The sequence below is a fragment of the Ursus maritimus genome, unplaced genomic scaffold (genome assembly GCF_017311325.1).
Source record: "Ursus maritimus isolate PB19 unplaced genomic scaffold, ASM1731132v1 scaffold_2, whole genome shotgun sequence".
Classification (NCBI taxonomy): domain Eukaryota; kingdom Metazoa; phylum Chordata; class Mammalia; order Carnivora; family Ursidae; genus Ursus; species Ursus maritimus.
This window is the reverse complement of record NW_024424452.1, coordinates 59,779,756-59,804,391: the sequence shown is the minus strand read 5'-3', so window position 1 is coordinate 59,804,391 and position 24,636 is coordinate 59,779,756. Positions and strand designations below refer to the sequence as shown.

General features: G+C 36.4%; 2 protein-coding genes across 11 annotated transcripts in view; one reads left to right on the top strand and one right to left on the bottom strand.

Annotated features, from left to right (window-relative positions):
* GLRX2 (glutaredoxin 2) overlaps window positions 1–7,429 on the top strand; it is an 8,802-nt gene extending 1,373 nt beyond the window's left edge. For 4 of the 10 annotated variants that reach the window (XM_040636025.1, XM_040636026.1, XM_008685648.2 and 1 more), the window contains 3 exons: window positions 3,836–3,899; window positions 6,096–6,272; window positions 7,140–7,429. In XM_040636025.1, the coding sequence (XP_040491959.1) occupies window positions 3,837–3,899; window positions 6,096–6,272; window positions 7,140–7,271 (372 nt within the window). In that variant the 5' untranslated portion in view covers window position 3,836 and the 3' untranslated portion in view covers window positions 7,272–7,429. Of the gene's footprint in view, window positions 1–307; window positions 598–841; window positions 983–1,542; window positions 1,739–1,806; window positions 1,827–3,835; window positions 3,900–6,095; window positions 6,273–7,139 lie in introns of those variants that run through there. The other 6 variants (XM_040636024.1, XM_040636023.1, XM_040636028.1 and 3 more) reach the window with 6 other exon arrangements.
* A 4,043-nt stretch (window positions 7,430–11,472) lies between these two features.
* RO60 (Ro60, Y RNA binding protein) overlaps window positions 11,473–24,636 on the bottom strand; it is a 28,118-nt gene continuing 14,954 nt past the window's right edge. The window contains exons 5-9 of the mRNA XM_008685654.2: window positions 24,246–24,383; window positions 20,911–21,027; window positions 19,809–19,922; window positions 19,375–19,521; window positions 11,473–17,761 (exon numbers count right to left, since the gene is read on the bottom strand). Of these exons, the coding sequence (XP_008683876.1) occupies window positions 17,609–17,761; window positions 19,375–19,521; window positions 19,809–19,922; window positions 20,911–21,027; window positions 24,246–24,383 (669 nt within the window). The 3' untranslated portion in view covers window positions 11,473–17,608. The remainder of the gene's footprint in view (window positions 17,762–19,374; window positions 19,522–19,808; window positions 19,923–20,910; window positions 21,028–24,245; window positions 24,384–24,636) is intronic.

The following is a 24,636-nucleotide window of genomic DNA, read 5'->3' as shown; positions in this document are numbered from 1 at the left end:
TACCATATTTGTCATTTGGCCTTAACAAATAGATTTCAATGTCCTCAGTAAATAAATACAAAGATCTACCCTCCTCATTTTATATAGTGACACACAAAGGGCTATCATTACCAGGAGTGGCCCAATGTTGTCCTTAGCACGCACCTAGTTTCACAGTCATGGCAAATAACCTCTGGGCTAGTTCAAGTTTTATCTTCTAATTTCATTTTTATTTATAAACACAAATTTTGTTTTCTTTGGAATAAATATTCTACGTTGTATTACTTTTTTCTTTTAATTCCGGATGTAAAATCTAATAGTCCCACGATCTATATGAGTTCTGGATCAGCAGCCTAATTTTAAGATGACATAGTTACGCTCCAACTGCACCGACAGAAACACCTGTCTGACCGGAAGTTGTGATGACGTTACCATCTTTATGTAAACATCCCAGGCATTTCGATTCTTTCTTTCGGACAGTCATTTTTCTTCTCCGTTTGGCCAGAATGTTAGCCACAATCCCCACGCGGTGTTTCCTCCGGCTTGTGAGCCTTTATGAGCGTCCCTAACCCCTAAAGAAACAGGTGCAGGGCTGCGCCGAGCTCTGGAAGCCCGCAGGTGAGGCGTCGGCGTGGGCCTGGACGGCAGTTTACCTACACGTGTCCCGCACTCCCCCCGACTCTGCGCCCTCGGGGCGCCGGGCACCGGCCGCCTGCGTTGGGAAGACTCACGCGGCCGCGCCGAGAAGACCGGCGGCCGCTTGGGCAGCCCGGCAGGGCGGGGAGAGGCGGGCCCGGCCGCCCAGGGGCCGGGCGTGCGGGGGCAGGGCCGGGTGGCGGAGGCGGGCTCTCCCTCGCCGCGGTCTCCACCCTCTCCGCGCGCGGCGGCCGGGCGGTCGGACCATGTCTTGGCCCCGCGCGGCGCTGCGGGGGACGAGGCTGGTTCGGAGCGGGAGCGGCTCGGCGGGCCGGCTCGGCGGGGCGGCAGGAGCTGCGTTCTCTGGGTACGGGGCGCGGCGGGCAAGACACGGGGGCTTTGGCGTGGGGGGTTCGGCTTGGCGCGGAGGCCTCGCAGGGGTCTGGACTGAGCGGTGGGCTCGGGCTCCTCTCTCCCTGGCCCAGGGTGGGCCCAGTGTCCCGTCAGCGAAGGGCCCTCAGAGGGCGGCGGGAGCCCAGGAAGGGGTGTGTGTGTGAATGATGCCCTAGGCGGTTGTGCCTCCTTACGGATCCTGTGACTCTTCGGTCGAAAATACCCGAGTCGTGGTCACTTGGACAACCCGCCCCCCGCCCCGCCTCATAAATTGCGATTTCAGATAAACAGCGATTAATTTTTAGTCTTAGTGTATCCCAAATATTGCACGATTATACTTAGACTTACAGTTACTCGCTTTTTATGTGAACTTCTAATGTAATCGAGCGTTCTGCATTTTTATTTGCTAAACCTGGCAACCCTACCGCAGGAAGTGAAGGGGACGCTTCCTACTAAATGGCTCAGTCTTTGAGGATGGGGACTGTGACTTACTCCTGTAGATGTCGCCTCTGGCTAGACCGAGGATGGCTTTCCCTGTGCTCCTAGCTCCCAGGCCTGCCGTGGAGGACCCACTGCCTAGGCTGATGCTGTGCCACCCTGAGGCCCGAGCCGGTGCGCCACGGTCGTTCTGCCAGTTCGAATAGCTGTGCCTGCCACTGTGCATCCATCCCTGTCTTGGAGTCTCTTCCTTCCGGCCTGGTTTGGTAACTCTGACCAGATCTGCAAGACTGTAGGAACTGTTAATTATCTTTCTATTCTCAGCTGGTGACCCACTCCGGAAGGCGCTGACCACATGGTGTTAACTATTTGACTGACAGGTCCTTGAGCCCCTGACGTGTTTTTCCAAAGCTATGTATCCCTGGGGCATTTAGCATTTCGCCTACTTAGTGTATAGGAGGCGCTCCATAAATGTGGCCTGGCTAATGGGTACATCAGTGTTGAAGTGAAACGTTTCTTGTGCGCTTCTCTGTTGATGTCTGTTTACTTACTAGATTAATAACTTTTGCCAAGCTCAACCAGAATTGAAGGAAAAAGGTGCTTTCCAGAAACTCTCTTTTATTTGGGAGAGTAGGGGGTGGTATTTCAGATGCACTTCCTACCTCCTCTCACTCCCCAAGATAACTTGCGTTTGTAGGTTCTACTGGAACTCCTGCTTCAGTAGTAAATATTGTGGTAGGTGGTTTGGGGATGATGGTTAGATGCTGGACCAGAGATGAAAAGGACTTGTTTTCTTAGTTGATAACCAAATAAGTTGTTGACTTATTACACTAAAGCACCTTCTTAGGTCCAGGCCATGCCTGTTACCCCCCCCCCCGTTTGCGCTCCAAGAATTCAGCCTGCTTTTTTCTTAACAGGCATCCTCTGCCCTTGGCCTAAGTTGCTTGCAGTCTCCCTCACATGCTACTCCTAACCCCTTCCTGAGATAAGTGCATAGGCCCTTTTTGTTTTAAAGATTTCCTTGCTAACTATTGGGAAGCAAGGAGTAATAGATTGTAAACATTGGGGAGTTCTAATGTTATAATGTTCCCTTGGAGTAGTTCCTGCCTCTAACTCTGTAATTACTGAAGTGATGTTTGTTATAGCATCCTTACTCTAAGTGTGCAGGGCACGGCTATGTAGATCAGCCGCTCATCATCCAAGGATAACATGTAAAAAATCCATTTAAATTTTTTTAAAGTAAGTCCTGCACCCAATGTGGGGCTCGGATTCACAGCCCCGAGATCAAGAATTGCATGCCCTACCAACTATGCCAGCTAGGTCCCCCAGCATTTAAATTTTAAATGCCTCAAAATGAATGAGTGAAGTGTTTGGAAGGAGAAGTTTTTCTATCAAAACTTGAATTTGGAACATAATCATAAGGAGACTATTTTTGGAAATATTTGAAACTTCAATTCCTTATCTTATTCTCTTAATCTTTAGATATTCGAGTAATTCTCTTTTGAAGCCCATATTATTCTATGATTCTTTTCTAAGATTTGTAATTTTGCTCTAACTAGTTTGCATCAGGATGTTGGATATGGTTTGGACAATGCAATAGGGGCTGGCTGATCAAGAAAGATAAAGTGGATGGGGAAAGTTCTAGGGGTAGGCAGAGAGATTTGATCATATAAAACACTAAAATATTTTAGTGAATATATTCCTGTTAAAACGAATGCCTCCTTTTACAAGCTCCCAACAGCTGGGTTTTGGATAATACATACCTACAGGGTCCCTGTAATCAGGAAATGATAGTAATAGTGTTAAACATTATTGAGCAAGTGATCAAGGCACTGTTCTGCTTTCTATCAATTCATTTAATCTTCATAAAACCCTTTGAGGTGGGAGTGACTATTATTCCTACTTTACGGATTGGGAAACTTGGAGCTATGAATGTTGTGGCTGACATACCTTAGTTTCCTTAAAATCTTTGGATTTTTGTAGGTTCTCTGTGTCACTGTGTTCATGGAGATTTGGCATATTTTAATATGAAGATAGAAACTTTTTTTAAACTAATGATCAGGTTAATCTCAATCATTAGGACAGTCTTTTCAAAATTTGGTGTTCAGAAATAAGAGTGTGTTAGGGTTTAAACACAGTAAATGTGGTTTTACCAAATAATTAAGGACATTAGGAGGCTAGAGAGGCACACAGTCCCTTTTGGTTTTTGTAAATAGTACTTTGTAAACTGGCATTTTTGTATTAATAAGTAAAACTCTTTTTTCTGTTTCATAGATTTGGATATATATTTGCATATCAGGTTTTCTTCAAATGGATTTCATTTGCTTTATTATCATTAATGATTATCTTTAATGTTTAAAGCTGCACTGCCTTTTAAAATTCTTTTTAGGATGGGGAACAGCACATCATCATCTTTGGGGAAGTCAGCAACTGCTCCTGTGAATCAGATTCAAGTGAGTGATGTGGGAGACATAGGAAAAAACTTTCCTCTGTAGAAAAAGAATTGTGTTTTACACATTTAACATGCTTATTCAGTATCCAACCTGACATAGTTCAGCACATGAATTACTAAATGTGTATTTTAAAATCTGCTATCAAAATAATCCATGTGACAGAAAAATTCTAGATCATATTGGTAGTCAAAATTTATGAGATCTATTATTAATGATGTCTTTTCTCCCTCTAAGTTTGGTCTGTGAGGTTAGCTCTTCCTTTCCCTTAGACTTACCTCAGGTCTCCTGTTGATACCAGTCAAGCTGCTGTTAGCCAGAGGTACGGTTTGATTTTGGCCTGGGAAGCTGTTTAACAGCTTTCTCCCCTAACACAGAACTGAGTATGCTGTAGTTAGTCTAGAAATGATCCTTTCAAGGACACCATGTGCTGCTAGGTACTGTTTTCCTCTCTTTCACTGCAAAACCCAGTTCATTCTGCTTCAGAAATCTTCTCTGGTATGTATGTTTTCCTTCCCTTGCAGTCTCCAAGACATAGTCATGTTTTTCTTTCTCTGTTCTTCACCACCAACCACCACCACGTATATAACATTTCTGCCTTTAATTAATTTGGCTAAAAAAGTATTTGCTCACAGCCGATGAATGTAATAGCAATGCTAGAAACCTGTTGTGAGGGAATTCCCTTTTTAAAACAAGAATACAAAATCATGAAAATTTAGCAAGGTTGAGCTCGAGAGAAGGTGAGAAGGATTGTTCAAGACATTCTGGCACTGTCATCTTGAGTTTCAACTCACTTTGGAATCTCTTCATCAGTGTTTTTACTGCATGTCAGGACCCAGAATGCTCAGCTCTCTCTGCAGGATGGTCTCGGTGTGCCTATAACCTGAGGTGGCATGGTGGAGGAAAGAGCACTAACTTTGGTTTTGGGACAGGTTGGATTAAATCCTAGTATTGTGAACTTCTCAACCTCAGTTTTCTCATCTATAAAATGGATGCATTCATACATGTCTGGTATGGCTGGCTTTCTCCGAGACAGACTTCTATATTGAATATTATGAGTAATCAGAAGAGAAAGCATAAAAATAGACCAACTTGCAGACAGCTAGACTGTGCCTTAAAACCACTGACACCCAAGGATGGATGTAACTTTAGAATTACTTTGCCTGGATACTACTGAATTTTGGCTTTCATCTTGAAGGTGTTGCTTATGACCCACATAAGAACAACCTAGGCAGGTGCTTGGGTGATAGACTTACTTATCCAGAATCTCTTGAAGGACCTGAATATTCATATATTTAGAAACAAATTTCACAAGCAATGCAGATGCATAGCAAAATCTCATGGTATTTGTGATAAAGGCCTGGAGAGTAGTTTCCAAACCAGGCTGATATTAGAATCATCTAGGAAGTTAAAAAAAAAAAAAAAAAGTTTCTGACTTCTGCCTGAAATCCTTTGAATCAGCATTTCTGGTAGTAACTTTTCCAGAAACAACAATATAAAAATGCCTTATCAATGCTGTAATGACAGTTATTTTTAACTATATAGATATATAGGAAGGAATGGAAGTTGAGGGGGTAAGCTATTGTTTATACGTGGATCAGTGAAAGCCTTACATTTTAAATAGAAATCACATATCAGTTCTCACCATTACAAGTTAAGGTAAGGAGTTAACTCCTAAACACCCACCGAGTATTTAAGAAGCAATGTAACAGTTTAAGTGCCTGGGCTGCAGAATCAGACTTGCCTGGGCTCAGATTTCAGCTTTCCAGCTCTTATTAGGTGAGGACTATGAGTAAGTCACTTACCTTCCTATGTGCCTCACTTTCCCCGTCTGTAAAGTAGAGATGATAATAGGAACTATCTCAGGATTATAGTGAGGTTTACATGAGCTAGTAAAAGGTCAGGTGTTAAGAACTGTGTCTCGCACACAGACATGTTTGCTGTATATGAATTGGCTATGATTATTGTTGTTATCACTCCATGCCAACTTTGCATCTGTTATATCCTTTTTCCCTAAAAACATCTCTTTTAAATGAATAATACTCTCAATCTGCAGATGAGAAAATAGATGATGGAGACTTAGTTTGAGCACTGAATCATGAGACTCCAAAATCCATCCCCTTTCCACTATAATAATGATTTCTTTCCAGAAGGTAATGTCTGGAATTAAAAAAAATTTTTTTGTTTGTTTGACTTCAGGAAACAATTTCTGATAATTGTGTGGTGATTTTCTCAAAAACATCTTGTTCTTACTGCACAATGGCAAAAAAACTTTTCCACGACATGAATGTTAAGTATAAAGTGGTGGAATTGGACATGCTTGAATATGGAAGTCAATTTCAAGATGCTCTCTACAAAATGACTGGTGAAAGAACTGTGAGTGTATCCTCTATGGTGCTTTTCCTCCGAATAGGTGGTACCTGGGTCTCCTAGAGCCTGGACCCTTGTGTTAAGAAAAGTGAGCCAGGCATTCTCTCTCTCATCCTCTGAGAATCTTACATGGATAAAGAAATGGCAGATCTGGGAACAAGATTCAGAGACTGAGGAACAGCAGAATTCATTCATTTTATTTTTATTCTTGCCATATGTGCGTGCGTGTGTGTGTTTTGACTAGGAGGGTGGGGTGATGGAGTGCTTGTCTGTGAATCTTTGAGATCCTCCTGGAACTCTTCTCAAGACGAAATCCTTCCTCCCTTTGCTTGAACAGTACAGACCATGGATCAGTCTTCAGTTACTGTGCTAATAGGGGTGCTTTAGTTCTTCATGTTTTTAGATTCCTGAAATTTGTCCAACCATATGCATTTTTTCAATGAAGTGCATTATCAGGAAAATACATAATGTTGCCATTTTCCTTCTTGTTTCTATGTGCATGGAAGATGTTTATAGTGTAATCTTCCCTTTCAGTAAACAAATATAAACAAAACAGATATAAACTAAACATAAACAGTAATTACAAGCTGTGTGATTTATGTGCCATAGCAATTAGAAGGAAAGGCTTGAGTGTCAGATTGCCCTGGATTTATCATTGTGAGTTGGGGCAAGTTGTCATGTCTCATTTCCCTCCAAAATAAGGCTAAAATTAGTACCTACCTCAAGGGTTGTAAAGATTTAAGTACTTTGTGAAAGAGCTGAGTCTGGTGCTTGGCCCATAAAAGGACCCAGAGTATGAACATCTATTATTATTATGTGAAAGGTCTTACTTCTGAAAATAGAGTGACACCTAATCTTTTGTTTATCCAACAGGTACCAAGAATATTTATCAATGGAACTTTTATTGGAGGTGCAACTGACACTCATAGGCTTCACAAAGAAGGGAAATTGCTTCCACTAGTTCATCAGTGTTATTTAAAAAAAAGTAAGAGGAAAGAATTTTAGTGATGTAGGTGCTCATAGCGTTGCTAGTAAAATGTCAGTGATTTAAAGTGATAATGCCTGATAATGCCTTTTAAATGTTTGAGGATGTTTTAAATATGTAAATTATCTTCCTGAAAAAGTTGTAAAACTAATGAACAATAAATTGCTGTGGAAATCTCTTCTTCTTACTTGTCAATTTTTTTTTTTTTTTTTTTGGATTTTATTTATTTATTTGACAGAGAGACAGCAAGAGAGGGAACACAAGCAGGGGGAGTGGGAGAGGCAGGGAGCCCTGGATCATGACTTGAGCCCAAGGCAGACGCTTAACAACTGAGCCACCCAGGCGCCCCCTACTTGCCAATTCTTGAGCAAAGGGATGGTATTTAAAACTATAGGGGTGAAATTGTATCAAAAGATAAGAATGTGTTTTATTAATAATTTATGTATGAATCTTACAACCAAGAGCTAGAAGGTAAGCATTTGGGATTATTTATTCTGTGTAGTATTCAGAAGGATCACCTTTTATGGCTTTCAGTGGTGAGGACTGATTTATGATTTCTCTTTAAAATGGAAGGTTCTCCCAGATCTAGTTGTCAACTCAGTGGGAATATCCTTGTACTATATTATGACAAACCTTCACACTTTGTACTTCCAGAGTAAAAGAAGTATATTAAATTTGTAGGATGGAATGAAGTTAATTTCAGAGAAACCAAATGACTTAGTAGTTCCAGAGAACAGAACTGTACGTAGGGGGCAGAAATTATGAGGAAGATTTCAGCACTGTATGAATTTTTGAAATAGTTCAGAAATGTACTTGAGTTTTATTGTGAGGTGGAAAGTTCTGCTTTTCAAAATGTGTTGAAAGGCTGTTGGAAACTTTCCTTTAAGAGAGCCAAGTATTGGGTGGGAGGTTAGACTGTTAATTTCTAATGTAGGTATTCTTCAATTCTGTGATTGATTCAGACTGATCTTATCTCACATAAACTTAGCAAACAAGATTTATTCTATAGGAAGTCTTATTTTAGAATAATTAAAAATAGGGGGGCCTGGGTGGCTCAGTCAGTTAAGCATCTGCCTTCGGCTCAGGTCATGGTCCTGGGGTCCTGGGATCCAGTCCCGCAACAGGTTCCCTGCCCAGTGGGGGGCCTGCTTCTCCCTCTCCCTCTGCCGCTCCCCCTGCTTGTGCTGTCAAATAAAATCTTAAAAAAAATAATTAAAAATATTTTGATACTTGATTAATCACATCCCTTTTTCAAGCTTCTTATCAAAAATAATGTTTTAAGTGCATTTTCTAGGAGGCATTTTCCTAGCTGATCCCATCGAGTCATTAGGGCAGATTGCCAGATGCTGGGAAGAGATGTGCTTCTGCTTTCTGGTCAAGATGGACCAAGGAATTTGGGACAGTTCTGCAGGAGATAGCTGGTGACTTTTTTGGCCATATGCCATCAGTGATGCTTCATATATGGATTTATTAGACTGCCATTAGGAGACCTTGGTAAAGCTAGAGTCTGTATTATTTCATTCTCATGTGGTAAATTGGAACACTGGAACGGAACAGAGAATGGCATGTCCTTTAGTCCTTTATTTTGCATTGTGCCAATGAGAATTTTACATGCTTGCTATGTCGTCTCTTCCATCTGGCTGTTCCTCCTATGTCCTTTTATAATAAACCAGTAATCTAGTAAGTAAATGTTTCTCTGAGTTCGGTGAGCCATTCTAGCAAATCAGTTGTCCCAGAGTCCTTGGAACCCTTAATCTAGAGCTGGTCAGTCAGAATAACAGGTGACGGCCTGGATTTCAGATTGGTGCCTGAGGCAGGGTTTGAGGGGCAGTCTTGTCCGGCTGAGCAGCTGCCCTGACGGACCCATCTCAGATAATCAATACTTACTTAGTTTTAACTGAAAGGAGCTAGTTACAAAGCCTAGGGTGAAAGGGGAGGGATTTGGACAGGGACTACAACAAACCACTAAATCCTCAGTGAAAGAAAATCATTCTTAGTACATTAATCAGTGATTAATACCTATTAAGACAGAGAGATGTTCAAAACACACATCACAGTAGGTGTGACCAGTAGGTAGGTGACAATCTCTTGGAATGATAAATTCCTTTTTATAAAATACAGATAATACCATCTTCCTATTTATTTTGGGAAATGGAAATAATGTAAATCACACCGCATGGTGCTTAGGCAGTAGACTTTTCAAAATGTAATGACTGTTATAATCACAGTGGCTCAGAAGTATGTATGGTTTTCTTGTGGACCCATCAGGATTTTCCAACATCCTAGTTAAGATTTTAGAGGGGCGTATTTACATTTCTTCTCTCTTCTCATTATGTCTTATCCTGGGCTGCTATAGCAAATTACCATAGACTGGATGGTTTAGACAACAAACATTTATTTCTTAAATTTCTGGAGGCTGGGAAGTCCAAGATCAAGGTGTGTGCTAATTTGGTTTTTGGTGTGGGCCAGCTTCCTGGTTTGCAAATGGCCATCTTCTGTGTGTCCGCATGGCAGCAGAGAGAAACAAACTGTCTTGTCTCTTCTTACAAAGGCACTAAACCAGGCACTAAACCATCAGGAGGGCTCCACTCTAAAGACCTAATCATCTTCCTAAGGGCCCCGTCATCAATACCATCATACGGGGAATCAGGGTTTAACATACAAATTTTGGGGAGACATTTAGTTTGTAACACTGTATCTTCAGCTTGATAAAAGTATAATATAAATCTAAGGCAAAACTAGATACAAGTTATCCCAGCAGCTGTTTTTCCAGAACCAAAGGCTAGAAAGAAGAAAATGGTGATCAGTTTAAGAAAAGGTAATGTTATCTTATTTTTCAGTATTTAATTTTTAATATTAAGATTTGGAAGATAAACGGTTTACTGTAGCCTACTAATATTAAAAAATGAGCTGTTTCTCATTTTACCACTAATCAATTTATCCCTGGATTGCCAAAATATAGGGAAGCTAAAAAGCTGTTGAGAAAAAAATTGGTATTTTGTCTAAATGGATCTGGATTGTTTACTAGTGTAAAAAATACCATTTGAACAATAAAGTCGCATCTTCTCGATAAGGTTTAATATGGATAAATGTTTTTTTAAACTTTAAAAAAAAATTTGACAAGAGAGCAAGCGGAGGGAGGGGCAAGAGAGAGAGAATCCTGAAGCAGACTCCCTACTGAGCGGGGAGCCCAATGCGGTGCTCAATCCCGGCACCGAGATCATGACCTGAGCTGAAATCAAGAGTGGGCTGCTTAACCACGTACTGTTAAGTCTAGTTTTCTTTATCCATGAAGAAATGCATAATTTGTGATCTTACTTTCTCCATGCAACTGCTGTCATCTTTAAATATAGAACTATAAAATCAACCAAATGTTCAAGGTTTTGGTAGGTATATTCTGATGTAACTTGCTTTTACTCTTTTGTAGAACCTATATGCTCAGATCTTAGAAGTTTTCAGAAGTTTTATGGGAATTTAGAGAGACAAGAAAGGTCTGCATTGGCACTAAAACTTTTTGTTTACATAATTGATTTTTTGTTTTTAAGATTTTTTATTTATTTATTTGACAGAGAGAGAGAGGCAGCCAGAGAGAGAAGAAACACAAGCAGGGGGCATGGGAGAGGAAGAAGCAGGCTCCCAGTGGAGGAGCCTGATGTGGGACTCGATCCCAGGACTCTGGGATCACGCCCTGGGCCGAAGGCAGATGCTTAACGACTGAGCCACCCAGGCGCCCTACATAATTGATTTTTGATGTTAGCATCACTTTTCCCAAAGGTAACTTTTGAGTAATTTCTTCACAAAAGAATCCTGTTATAAAACTCTTTAAAAATATGCATTTTGGTTAAATCCAGTAATCCACTGGGAAAGATTCCTCAACCACATGTATTTTAAATATATACAATTAGAGGCATTTATAAGGCTAATGTTAATTATCAAACTAATTTCATCTTATTCAAATTTTATAACAGATTACTAAGAGCCTTAGGTTTTATAAGGCATATTATAACCTTAAAATTCTTATTTCTTTAAAGAAATGAAGACCATTATTTGATGTGCATAGAGTTTATTTGGTGTATCTATCAATTCCTACAATAATACAATTGACCAGAAGCAGTTCCCATAATGTGCATCTGCACCCCATGTCTACAATGATGTATTCAGTATGCTATTTTGCAAGGCTAGAAAAGGAGAGAAAAATCAAGATTTCACAGTATTGGTGAAAACTTTTATCATGAAATAAATTTAATTCATTAGTATTTCATCCATTTTCTATCAGAAAACAGCAAAATTACATTGTTAGGTATATTATTTACAGTGAAAACATGGAAGACAAAAAAGCATCAGTAAGTTTATCAACAGACCTAAGAAACCCCCCACCCCTCTTTTCAGGGTCCCCTCCTTTGAAATGAAACTTATATAAATCAAACTTTGTATCCTTAAGCACCAGCTTGACAATTTAAAGTTTTCTTTCAGTTTTATAAAATATTCCGGCTTTGAAAGGCAAAGTGAATGTAAAAATATGAATGTAATTAAACAAATGACTGGCCCGGATACTTTTTATTGCAACAATTGCAATGTTTTACAACTATATTTACTTTTTTGAATGAATTTGCTTATAGGCTTAAAACAAAGTATTTGCTTTTTGTCTTGAAAAATTCCCTCAAAAAAGTAATCATTTTTGAAACTGTACAACTGTGTTTTTCATTCATAGTGTTTAAATATGCAGCTTGGTCCTTGGAGATTATGTTACACAAAGTCCAGCTTCTTGGATAATTTGTTATACCAAACAATAAAAAAAACTTAAACTACCACAAAATATTACTGATGTTAACAGTCATGTATGTAGAACGTTATCAGTGTACCCAGATTATCCTATTAATAGATGCTTAAACTAAGCAGGTTTTAAAACTTAAGTTAATTTTCATATTATGTAAAAGCAAAAGCTCTAAAAGACCCCTTGAGTTCTGTACTTCAGAAACACTAACACTATTAAGGCATTACTTAATGAACAGACCCTATGGAAAGTAACCAGTATGCCTGTTGGAGAGCTAGTCACATTTTAAGGCAGTCAGAAGATTCATTTTTTTCACTTTAAGGCTCTTGCATACTTAAATTTTATTCTATGCAGGCATTATTCTGTGTAATTTAAATATTCAGTAAGTGGTCAATTACGGAAATCAAAGCCTTTATAAAACAAACGGACAGTTTAGAACTAGATTATAACACCTCTCCCCCAACCAACTTTTTTAAAAAGATCATTTCATGTATCTCAACCCTTTGGAGAATTTCTTCATTATCAGAAGCTGGCAATAAAGGAAGTAAAAAAAAAAACTCAAATGCATTACAAAAATGTTGTCTACTCACACCAAACCACATCATATATAGTCCATATTTAAAATAATAGTGCAACAAAAATATTTTTTGATTACTATTCATTAGTTGTGTAATATTTTAAACTTAATTTGGCTGTACATGGATTCTAAAGTTTACACTACAAATAAAGCCTAATAAGCATTTCAAAAAAAGTTTCAGTATTCTATCAATTATGTGATAATGATATATAAAATAGCAAGGCGTTACCTCATTTACTACCCTCAACAGTCCAAGTGTTCATTAAGTGAATCAAGCAGAAATGTAGCTAACTTATTATTTCTTCTGTTCAAAGTTTTCTGATAACTTCTAAAAGTACAGAAATCTAAATGTATTTTAAAATTCAGTATCATGTATGTTCGTAAAATTCATATGACACATGGTGCTAAATTAAGAAGCAAAGGTAAAAATCTCATTAGGCTCAGAAACAGCTTTTGTGTATTTTCATTGTATTTATAAAATTCATAACCATTGAAAACAATCATCTAATTTCAGTAATAGAATTTTGCAGTGCAACTCTTCTAGTTTATGTTTCTACCAATTTCCAATATAATTTGATACTTTCATGGTTTAGAATAATGTGTCATTTATTATAATTTTATTCAAACAGTATGCTTAACTACATAAGATTTCTACATGAAAAAATATTGCCATAGAATTTTTAAATTAACTTTGTAATTTTTCAAAAGCAAATAAAAATCTTACCAGTTAAAAAAATGTTAAATGTGAATACAAGTTATTTACAAGATCTTGTATGCCACAAATGATGTATATATAAGCTCAGTGAAGTACTTAGTAGATGAAAGATTTGAAAGTGGTCTTTATATGGAAATATGAACATGAGATGTGCTGTTTTCTGAGTGTTCAGTTAATTGTTTTTCTAAGAGTGCTTTTTCTAAGAGCAAAGTAGATGTAGAATTGCAAACAAAGGCTGAATATTCTTAAAGGCCACAAAATGTTTGCAACCATGTAACACAAAAGGTATACAATATAATTTGATTTGGGGAGAAAATATATTAATCCAATTATTGTTCCGAGAGACCTGCCCATTACTAATTTGGAAAAATATGATCTTAAATCTGTATGGAACAAATGGAAATCTGCAAAGAGATTCATCCCAACTCTAAATATGGGTGATTTTCCTTTCATTTTATTACCGAGATAAGAGCAGGGCTAGAAACAGAAGGCAAAAATGTCAGAATAAAGTAATTTTAAGGAAAAAACAAACAAACCAAGGTATAATTTTCCAACAAATAAGATTAGGAATCAGACAATAGGGAAATGTGAAATAAAATCTGTACAGGAAATATAACTAAATTCATAGCTTATCTTTTTTTCTAATTCTTCCTTGTGCATGTTTATACTGAGGCTATAGAACGCTTCTCTAGAGGGGATATTGCTTCAACAAATCATCCCAAATCTGTGGCATATAAAACTAGAATTTTTCATTTTTGATAACATTCTAAGGGCACCACTTTTCAAGAAATTTTTATTTGTGGATATGAAATCTTTAGGTTAAATTAGGGTAAGTCCAATAACTGATCACAATGACTTCAATTATTGTTTAGATGTGCTTTTAAAATGTTTTTCACTTAACTGTCAGATCCTCCAATTTATCAGAAATTTTGCTTTAAATTTCCAAAATAATTTTATATTATTTTTGCAAAATCTCAGAAAATGAGGGCAAAATCCTGATAAAATGATATACTATCATTTGTAGATTTACCTGTTATTTTAAAAGGTTAATCAAATGCTTATTAATAGTGTTTCTTCATTTAGAATATAAGTTTTTCTAAGTATCCAAGTGGATCTTAAGACTTGGAATATGTTACTTTCTCTTGATCAGACAACAGTGACTTCTAGTCAATAATACTCACCTTCACTGTAAACATTTTTCTTCCACATTTTCCCACTCAGAACAGGAATGTTTTAATGAATTACTGAGCCTATTGAATGGTTTTTCGAAAACATTTTATCATTTGAAACATGTATCTCCTATTAAGCTGTTTTTAATTTAAAAAAGTTCTAATTTGTATTGCAAGCCCTCCTCCTAATTTAAGCTTTTATACAGATATCAAATCATTGATTCTTCTACGATCCAAGCATCAAGATAGGTCACATTTCAAGGATAACAAAATTGAAGGTTAAACTGGTTGTCTACAAACACATAGTAAGATAAAAGCAAGAGGTTCCAGAGGGGTAACACTAAATTCCATTCACTATCCATCCATCTTCCTCACTAATGTTCCCATAAAACAGTGATTTAACCAATAATATGTAACAGTGTTAATAAATGGAATTCTCAAGAAATTTTAACTAATAAGGAAGGGCAGGATTATAAGACTGGTTTTTGTTTCACTAATTGTAACTATACCCTGAAAATATTTACATATTTCCTAGGAAATAAAGTTTATTTTTCTTAGAATTGTTTTTAAAGCAACATTTCCCTAAGTATTAACATAGCAATAATCCTAAAAGTAATTCAGAAAATAAAACTTCCTTATCACTTAAGTACATTTTATTCATAATGAGGTACAGTTTTAAAATTTTTTCTATAGGGCTATGTTATATATAGCAACATAGGTTATTAAGACATTAATTGTAATTGAGGATTACTATGAACTACAAAAGTTACATGTTCATAATTTGTTGTTCTACTCCTAAAGCAATCATGTAGATACATTATTTCCTAATACCTAAAAAGATAAAAGTCTTGAATAATTTTATTTTATCTTCTACTCTTGTGAGTCCATGTCTTCCCATTTTGTGGGGAGATGAATGCTGGAATGGGGATGAAGAGCCCAAGACTGCTAGATCCAGTACTCCAAAGCCATACCATTTCAGACCTTGGATCCCTAACCTATCTTTAAAGATCACCTTTTAAATTTCAGATTTTTTTCTTCCCTAAATCTTATCCTAATCCATTTAATTAGATGCACCTACATACTTCAAAAAGGCCACATCAACTCTTACTTCTCTGATAGACTGATTAGCTTGTGAACATCTAAAAGCACTATAGGAATAGTACATAAGTGAAGGAAATAAACTTTTATGCTATATTCCAGTTAACATTTCTATTAGGAATAAAAAGTTAGATCATGTTATAATTTTTAATTTAAAAAGATCTTGGGTTTACTTAGAAACTTCAAAAACTGTAATTCTACTAGGCTATTTAAACTTTAAGTTCAATCTGAACATATAAATGTTATCAAAAGTAGGTACACCTTACATCCAATGCTTGACAGAGGGCCAAAAAACAGAATGACATCAGAAGCAACGTATGGGGGTGGTGGTGTGCAGACACTACTTTGTTGATAACAAAATCTCAGGTAAATCACAACATTTACAAATTGCTACCAGTTGCCTTGAAGGAATGGCTCATAGCAGAGCCAGCATAAATATGTCAAATAAGTTTGAAAAAGACATTTTGTTTTCACTTCCAGAGCCCAAATTCCTCATGCAACGGAAAATATCTTCACAAGTTCTAATGCTACTGAAGTCCGCCTTTGCCCTCAAAACAAAACCTCTAACTGCTAAGCACACAGAAGGCTATAATTTACATCTACTAGTTTGACTTTTCACAGGACAGTGAGAAGGGCTTTATAAATCCTCAGTAAATCATTATTATGAAATTTTATGTTCTCGTAACCATGATATAATTATGAGCAAAAATATTGGCATTTCAATAGGTTAAACCTCCCCAGAAAGAAGGGACATTTGCTCAAGAAAATAATGCACTTTAGTGTAATGAAAAGTAAGTTTAATATATACAAGTAAAATAGAAAAAAAATTTTCTTACAGACTGGTTAGTGGTAATGTTACTCAAAAGTTGCCTTTCAAACATGAAAGACCTAGCTTGCTTTATTATTATTATTTTTTACACTATCAAAAAGAATGTTTTGCCATAAATGAATAATGGACAGAGATAAGTCATTGACATGTTTACAATTAGAAAATATATAAAACCCATTTACAATTGACTAAAAAAATAGTTAAAGATAATTAGAATATTTAAAGTAAGGAAAAAGCTAATCTGGTTACAGTTGAGATTTTAATTGTCATACTTTCAGATTTATGAGTGGGAGAGTTAAATGCTTAAAACAGTTTGTTTTCATTTGGTAAGACTATGAAAAAAGAAAAAGTGTGGCTACACATGGCTATGTTGTTGTATTTCAGCACAAATTGTGAAGTCATGCCCCCACTCTCAGCAATAAAATGGACCAAAACGTACAAAAAGCAAACCAAACAGATTTCCTCAGCTGACACAAACTTTAGTGTCTTTTTCTCAGGGCTTTCCCCCTATTTTTCTGGTTAATGTAACAATCCTACAAATGTAAATAAAATAACAGATTCAAAGTATCTTTTTCACGGAGTAAGAAAGCTGCTATTTATGTGATCTTAGAAAACTCCAAGGAATTTTAAAACTTGTTCATAATTTAATCAAATGTCTTTTTTTTTAAACCCCTTGTTATAAAAATTTACAGATGAATTTCATATTCCATCACAGTAACATGGTCCAGTGCATTTCAGAGTATTTGGACATTATCACAGCTGTCCTTTCCCAATGCAAATATTTAAGAAAACTTTTGAGCACTTTTCAAACAAGTGACATGACAATGGAACTACTTAAACTTTTGGCTCTCACTTCTTTTAAGTAAAAATGTGATTATTCACCACAGCAAAACTCTTTGACTATTTTACAGTGTCTATCAACATGAAGTTCTCTGTTAGATAGAGGGAGCTACAGTGAATTCTGAAGCTATTTCCCAAGAGCTAGTTTAGTAGACAGAAAGAACTTTGGGCTCATCTTTTTTTTTTTTCCTTCCTTTTTTTTTGTTTTTTTGGTAAGGTAAGTTTTCCATTATGCATATACTATACTACCATCTTATCATCTTTCATTGGATTAAGATTAGCTGGGAAGTAGCTACATATTTTTAGCGAGATCACTGATGGCAACAGACCTCCTAGATCATGCTGGTGCTTATGGTTAAATCACATCTAATGTGAAATTTCGAATTACATCCAGAGCTCCAGTATCAAAGCCACACATATCCAACATGCCTCTATCATCTGGGTCTGCAATGGTAAAACCATTTGATGTCATTCCACAAACAATCAATTTAGCTGGAATGTCCATTTTCTGTAGGAAAAGATCAAAATATGTATTAAAAAATTTATGTAAGCAAAAGCAAATAATCTCTAAAATTAAAACACTTCAAATTCTATCACAACTTTTCATTTTAAAGTCAATTTTTTTTTCTCTCCAGAAAATTTACTAATCTTTCAGGGCAAGACTCTGTGATCTTCAGAACAGAAAATAAAATTGTGTATACAGCCTGCCTGAAATTCCTGCTTCCTTGTTCCATGGGCCATAGAGTGCATTCTTATGCAGCCTAGAGACTTTCTACTTATGGTAACTGTCAGGACATTTGGGAGCACCAGATATTCTTACCAATATATCAAACACTGGGGCAGTGTGTGTGGGTATATATAAAGAAGTACTTCTCTGCGATTATCAACTTTTGGTCTATGGTTTTGTTATATATGATATATACATGTCACATGTAAGAACTTGGTTCTCTACAGCTGTAATTCAAGGTTAAAATAATTGAATTTTGGAGAAAAACCAATAATCGCTGAGTATACAATATAGCATATACCATAATGAGCTCTTTAAGTAACTAATGTAATTGTTATAATAACTCTAAAAGGTAAGTAGTACTATTAAATACCTATGACATGTATCAGTTAAATAATATTGCTTAGGTCCACAGTTAGTAAAAGAGAAAGACCCGAGACTCAGAACCCAGGCTACCTTGACTACAAATTCTATTCTCTCCCTTTTTCTCAAACTTAAACACATTAGAATCCCCAGGAGGGTTTGTTACAATCACACTCTTCAGTTTCTCAGTCAGCAGGTCTACCATGGGGTCCAGGAATTTGCATTTCTTTTTTTTTTTTTTTTAAGATTTTATTTATTTATTTGACAGACATAGAGACAGCCAGCGAGAGAGGGAACACAAGCAGGGGGAGCGGGACAGGAAGAAGCAGGCTCATAGCGGAGAAGCCTGATGTGGGGCTTGATCCCATAACGCCGGAATCACGCCCTGAGCTGAAGGCAGACGCTTAACCGCTGTGCCACCCAGGCGCCCCAGGAATTTGCATTTCTAACAAGGTCCCAGGCTAAGGCTGCTGATAGGAAAACCACATTTTGAGAACCAGAACTCCTCATCAAGTTCTAGTTCTTCTATTCACACTAGCCACAATTCAAGTGCTTGATAGTCATATCAAGTGACTAGTGGTTACCACATTGGATACTGTAGATAAAGAACATTTCTATTATTTTAGGGAGCTCAATTGGAGAGTACTGATTAGAACACAGAAGTAGCCATAAAACTTAAAACACAGATAATAGCTTTGCTTTAATTTTATGTAGTCCTTTAACAAAATTCATAAATGATACTTTAATTTTTCAAGGAGCACAATGAATTACTAAAAATTAATAGTTAAGGTAAAATACTTTTATTATTACCAAAATCAGTTTGCAGAGGATATTTTAGTAATGTATAGAGTTGGGACTAGTTGAAATAAATCATATATGTATAGCCAATACTTTTTATTTCAAGTACTGTCGAACTGGCATTGTATCCCTATACAAAGGCACAGAACTATCTTCAGTATTTTTTGGAAAAACATAGTGAATATTTGAGAACTGAGTCTTATTTTGGGCAAGAAAGAATATTAGAATTTTACCTTTCGATACTCCCTGAGGGCAATAGCAGGATGGACACTTCCAGCAAAAGTCTCATTATCAGTGAAGACAATGAAGACATCAGCAGCTGTGTTTGTCTTTTGAGCCCAGATCATTGGAAGAGAGCAATCAGTTCCACCTGCTGGGATCTAACTCAGAACAAAAACATGGATAAGAATTCAAGTGTCCTAGTTTCCATACTGAGATTTCTGAAATAATTAAATACTTTTAAAAATACTATTTTTACATTATCATTTTGCTTATAGCTAATACACAGACCTTCTCAAAGCATGTGTATATATTTATTATTTTGTGCTCATGGGGAAATTGGGATAAAACTATTTGTTCTCATCAACTTACTAATATCAGGCATGACATCAATATAAGATTACTATACAACACATGTTAAATAAGTAAACTTAAAACAGTTCCTTACCTGATTCATAGCCATTAAAACCTGTTGTAATGTCATATCTGTAGTCACTGGACATGGTACCATTTCATCTGAAAAAGCAACTACATAAGAATCTTTTTCTGTTCGTGTGACAACCTGAAAAATTCAAAGGTGGTAATTTTCAGCAGATTTGGGTGAAATACAGTATCTTGAAGTTCATAAAACTTCATCTTTAAGATATTTAATTTGGGGCGCCTGGGTGGCTCAGTCAGCTAAGTATCTGCCTTTGGCTCAGGTTATGATCCCGGGGTCCTGGAATGGAGCCCGACATTGGGGGGGCGGTTCCTGCTCAATGGGCAGTCTGCTTCTCCCTCTCCTTCTGCCCCTCCCTCCCACTCGTGTGCTCTCTCTCTCAAAAAAATAAAATCTTAAAAGATGTTTATTTCTAAACTTATTTTTGTTTTGGAACTACACAACAATAGTACAGCTTTCAAAGTACTTTCACAAGCTGTTACAAAGCAATTGGTTCTCATAACTATCCTTTGAAGCAAATAGAGTATATGTTCTTCTCATTTTATTAAATAAAGAATAAAGCCACAGAAGAGAAGTGACAGAGTCAGGCTACAACCAAAGTCTGACTGTTAATATTAGTTCTTGATCTCTTAACTTCTATATTTATTAATAATTTCTCTAAGCATTATCTACTTTCTCAAACTTTCTCAACAATACATAAATATTTAATATTTGGTAAAATTAAAATTTCTATTGTTCTTTAAACATGCTTTGTAAATATACCTGTAAACTGTATGCATACAATATACTTAAAACTTTTCTCTTTTTGAGAGAGAGAGAGAAAGAACGCACACATGAGTGGGGAAGGGCAGAGCGAAAGAGACAATCTTAAGCAGGCTCCATGCTCAGTGTGGAGCGCGACGCAGGCTCCATCTCACAACCCTAAGATTGTGACCTGAGGAGTTGCATGCTTAACTGACTGAGCCACCCAGGCTTAAAACTTTGCTTATAAAGCAAAATGACAAAAACAAGTGAAAACATAATTGTTGATCATATCTAACTTTATAGTTTTGCCCCACATTAAACATTTTTTAGGGTGGCAAAAATTCTAAATTGTCTTAGGTGTTCTCACCATGCACATTGCTGCAGCAACTGTGCTAGCACTGAGTACACTACCCAAAACTCTTTGGTTCATAGAAGCACTGACATCAATAGCCAGCAAGAAACGCTTTCCAGTTGGCTCCACTGTCTAAAAAAAAATCAAAACAATCATTAAAAGCAATCACAGAAATTACAATTAGATTTCTAAAAATATTTACTCATCTTTCACTTGAAAGACTTCTAAGATAAAAGACCTGATTTTTGATTTACCAATTAATTGACAAGTACCTGAAAATGCTTAGCATTTACTAGAGGGGGAAAAACAAAGAAAATAAGATAGCCTACTTAGTAATTTTATTTAAAGAAGTTACCATATTCCTGTTTAGAAATCATTCCTCATAAAGTAAACAGAGTTTTTAGCAAAATTTTTTTGTGGTAAAATATAATTAACATAAAATTCCATTTAAATCATTTTTAAGGGTACAATTCCATGGCATTAAGTTACATTTACAATGGTATGTAACCACCACTATCTATTTCCAGAACCTTTTCATCATCCCAAATAGAAACTCTGTATACATTAATAACTCCCCATTCCCATCCCCCTTTAGTCCCTTGCAACTTCTGTTGTACTTTTTTTATGAATTTGCCTATTCCAGATACCTCATATAAATGGAATCATATAATACCTGTCCTTTAGTGTCTGGCTTATTTCACTTAGCATAATGTTTTCAAGGTTCATCCCTCAAGGTTCATGTTGTAGCATGTTTCAAAATCCATTCCTTTTGTAAGGCTGAATACTCCATTTTATGTATGTACTGTATATTGTTTATCCATTCATCTCTTGATGAACACTTGGGTTGATTCTACCTTTTAGCTACTGTGAATAGTATTCCTGTGAACATTCATTTGATTCTGTTTTCAATTCTTTTGGATATATAAATAGGTGGTGGAAATGCTGGATGGCATGGTAATGCTGTTTAACTTTCTGAGGAAGGACCAAACTGTTTTCCAAAAGCCTGTACCAGTTTACACTCCCACCAGCAATGCACTAGGGTTGCAATTTCTCCTAGCCTCCCAAAGGCTTGTTATTTCTGCTTTTTGATAAGAACCAATAATTTGCATTTCCCTGATGACTAATGATGCCGAACATCTTTTCATGTGCTAATTGGCTATTTGGATATCTTCTTTGGAGAAATGTCTTATTCAAGTACTTTCCCCATTTTTGAATTGGGTTTTTGTACTTTTACTGTGGAGTTGTAGCACTTCTTTATATATATTCTAAACATTAAAAAGCTATCGAATACATTTTCCACAAATATTTTCTCCTATTCTGTAGGTTATCTTTTCACTCTCCTGATAGTGTCCTTTGATGCACAAAAGGTTTATTAAATTTTGATGAAGTCCAATTCATTTACTTTTCCTTTTATTGCCTGTGCTTTGGTGTCATATATAAGAATCTACTGCCAAATCTAATGTCATGAAACTTCTACTCTTTGTTTTCTTCTAAGAGTTCTGTAGTTTCATCTCTTAAATATAGGTCACTGATCCACTTTAATTTTTTATGTGGTATAATGTAAAGGGGCAACTTTGTTCTTTTGTGTGTGGATATCCAGTTTCCCCAGCACTATTTTTTGAATACCATCTTTTCCTGCACTGGCCTGTTTTGACACTGTCAAAAATCAATTTATCACACATGTGAGAGTTCATTTCTAGCCTCTGCGTTCTATTCCACTGGTCTACGTATTTGCCTTTATGCCAGTTCCACATGGTTGTGATTACTGTAGCTTTGTACTAAGTTTTGAAACCCATAAGTTTGGACGGATGAGTCTGCCAACTTTGTTCTTTCTTTTTCAAGATTAGTTGTTATTTGGGGGATCCCTTGAAAGTCCACATAAATTTTACAGTGGGCTCTTCTATTTCTGCAAAACATGCCACAGGAATTGCACTGAATATGTAGATTGCTTTGGGTAGTACTGTCATCTTAACAAGTCTTCCAAACCATGTCTTTCCCCCCATTTATGTCTTCTTAAACTTCTTTCAGCAATGTTTTATAGTTTTCAGTTTATAAATCTTGCACCTTCATAGTTTATTCCTAAATCACTTATTTATTTATTTATTTATTTATAAAGATTTTATTTATTTATTTGACAGAGATAGAGATAGCCAGCGAGAGAGGGAACACAAGCAGGGGGAGTGGGAGAGGAAGAAGCAGGCTCATAGCAGAAGAGCCTGATGTGGGGCTTGATCCCATAACGCCGGGATCACGCCCTGAGCCGAAGGCAGACGCTTAACCGCTGTGCCACCCAGGCGCCCCTATTTATTTATTTTGATACTACTGTAAGTGGAAATGTTTTCTGAAGGCTAATCAAAGGCTAAGGCCTTTGGATTGTTCATTGCTAGTGTACAGAAATACTAATGATTTTTGACTATTGGTTTTATATCCTGCAACTTTGCTGAATTTGTTTGTTGGCTCTAAGCTCTCTGGATTCTGTAGGCTTTTCTCCTTTTAAGATCATGTCATCTGAGAACAGAGATAATTTTTCTTCCTTTTCAGTCTGGATGCCTTTTACTTATTTTTCTTGCCTAACTGCTAGAACTTCCAGTACTTTGTAGAATTGAAGTGGAAAAAGCTGGCATTTTTGTCTTGTTCTTGATCTTAGGGTAAAAGATTTCAATCTTTCACCACTGAGTATAATGATAGCTGTGGGTTTTTTATATATGGCCTTTATCATGTTGAGGAAGTTCATTTCTATTCCTAGTTTATTGTTTTTTTAAATCATGAAATGGTACTGAATTTTGTCAAATGCTTTTTCTGCACTGAGATCGTGTGACTGTCCTCTCATTCTATTAATGTGATGTATTACATTGATTTTTGTATATTGAACCATCTTTGCATAACGAAGATAAATCTCATTTGTATAATCCCTTTAATTTGCTGAATTTAGTTACTGCTATTTCGCTGAATAACAAGAAAATTCTAAAACCAAAAACTTTAACTTATAGCTCTGATGTAGGATTTTCAGTGCTAAAAAAAAAAAAATCACTTCCCACCAAGACAGAGGAGATCCACTACTGATTAACAGAATGACAGAGGTCATTTAAAATAAAAAATTTTAAATTTGGTATTTTAAAACTTATCAAAATGATTTTATAAGATGATTGGGTATTGTCCAAAGGTAAGGAGAAATTACTCATAAACTTACAATGTTAATTATATATCCATATTCACACAAACTAGGAAAAACAAATGAATATCTAATAAAAAATGGCTCAAGTATTGGTACCATCTTTAAAATGTGTTTTTATCAAATATATTAAGTCCCAACTGGGTCATTTGTTATAAAACAAAAATCAAACCATTACCTTAAATGTTTTGTAAAAAGCGGCATCCAAAGCTTTCAAAATTTCCTCATCAGGGCGCCATTTTAGTTTTCCTCTGAGACCATGACCTGTTTTATAAGTTTCTGATGCAATTAAAACATGAAATGGATGTATACGAGCCTAGAAATAAGACAGAGACAGAAAGTAAATGCAACATTCAAATGAAAGATAGTCATTATGTGTCTTAGGTTTTGTTACTATAGCTAATAAATGTATTTCATAAAGGAAAAACAAAAAGGAGGACATATCTTAAGATTTCAGAGTTAAATGAAATTCGGTATGATAAAAGTCTCACAACACCTGAAACTGCACTGGCTACATCTTCAAAATTTATGAGTTGACTTTTTCAATTAGTAGTAGCTAACAAAAGTAA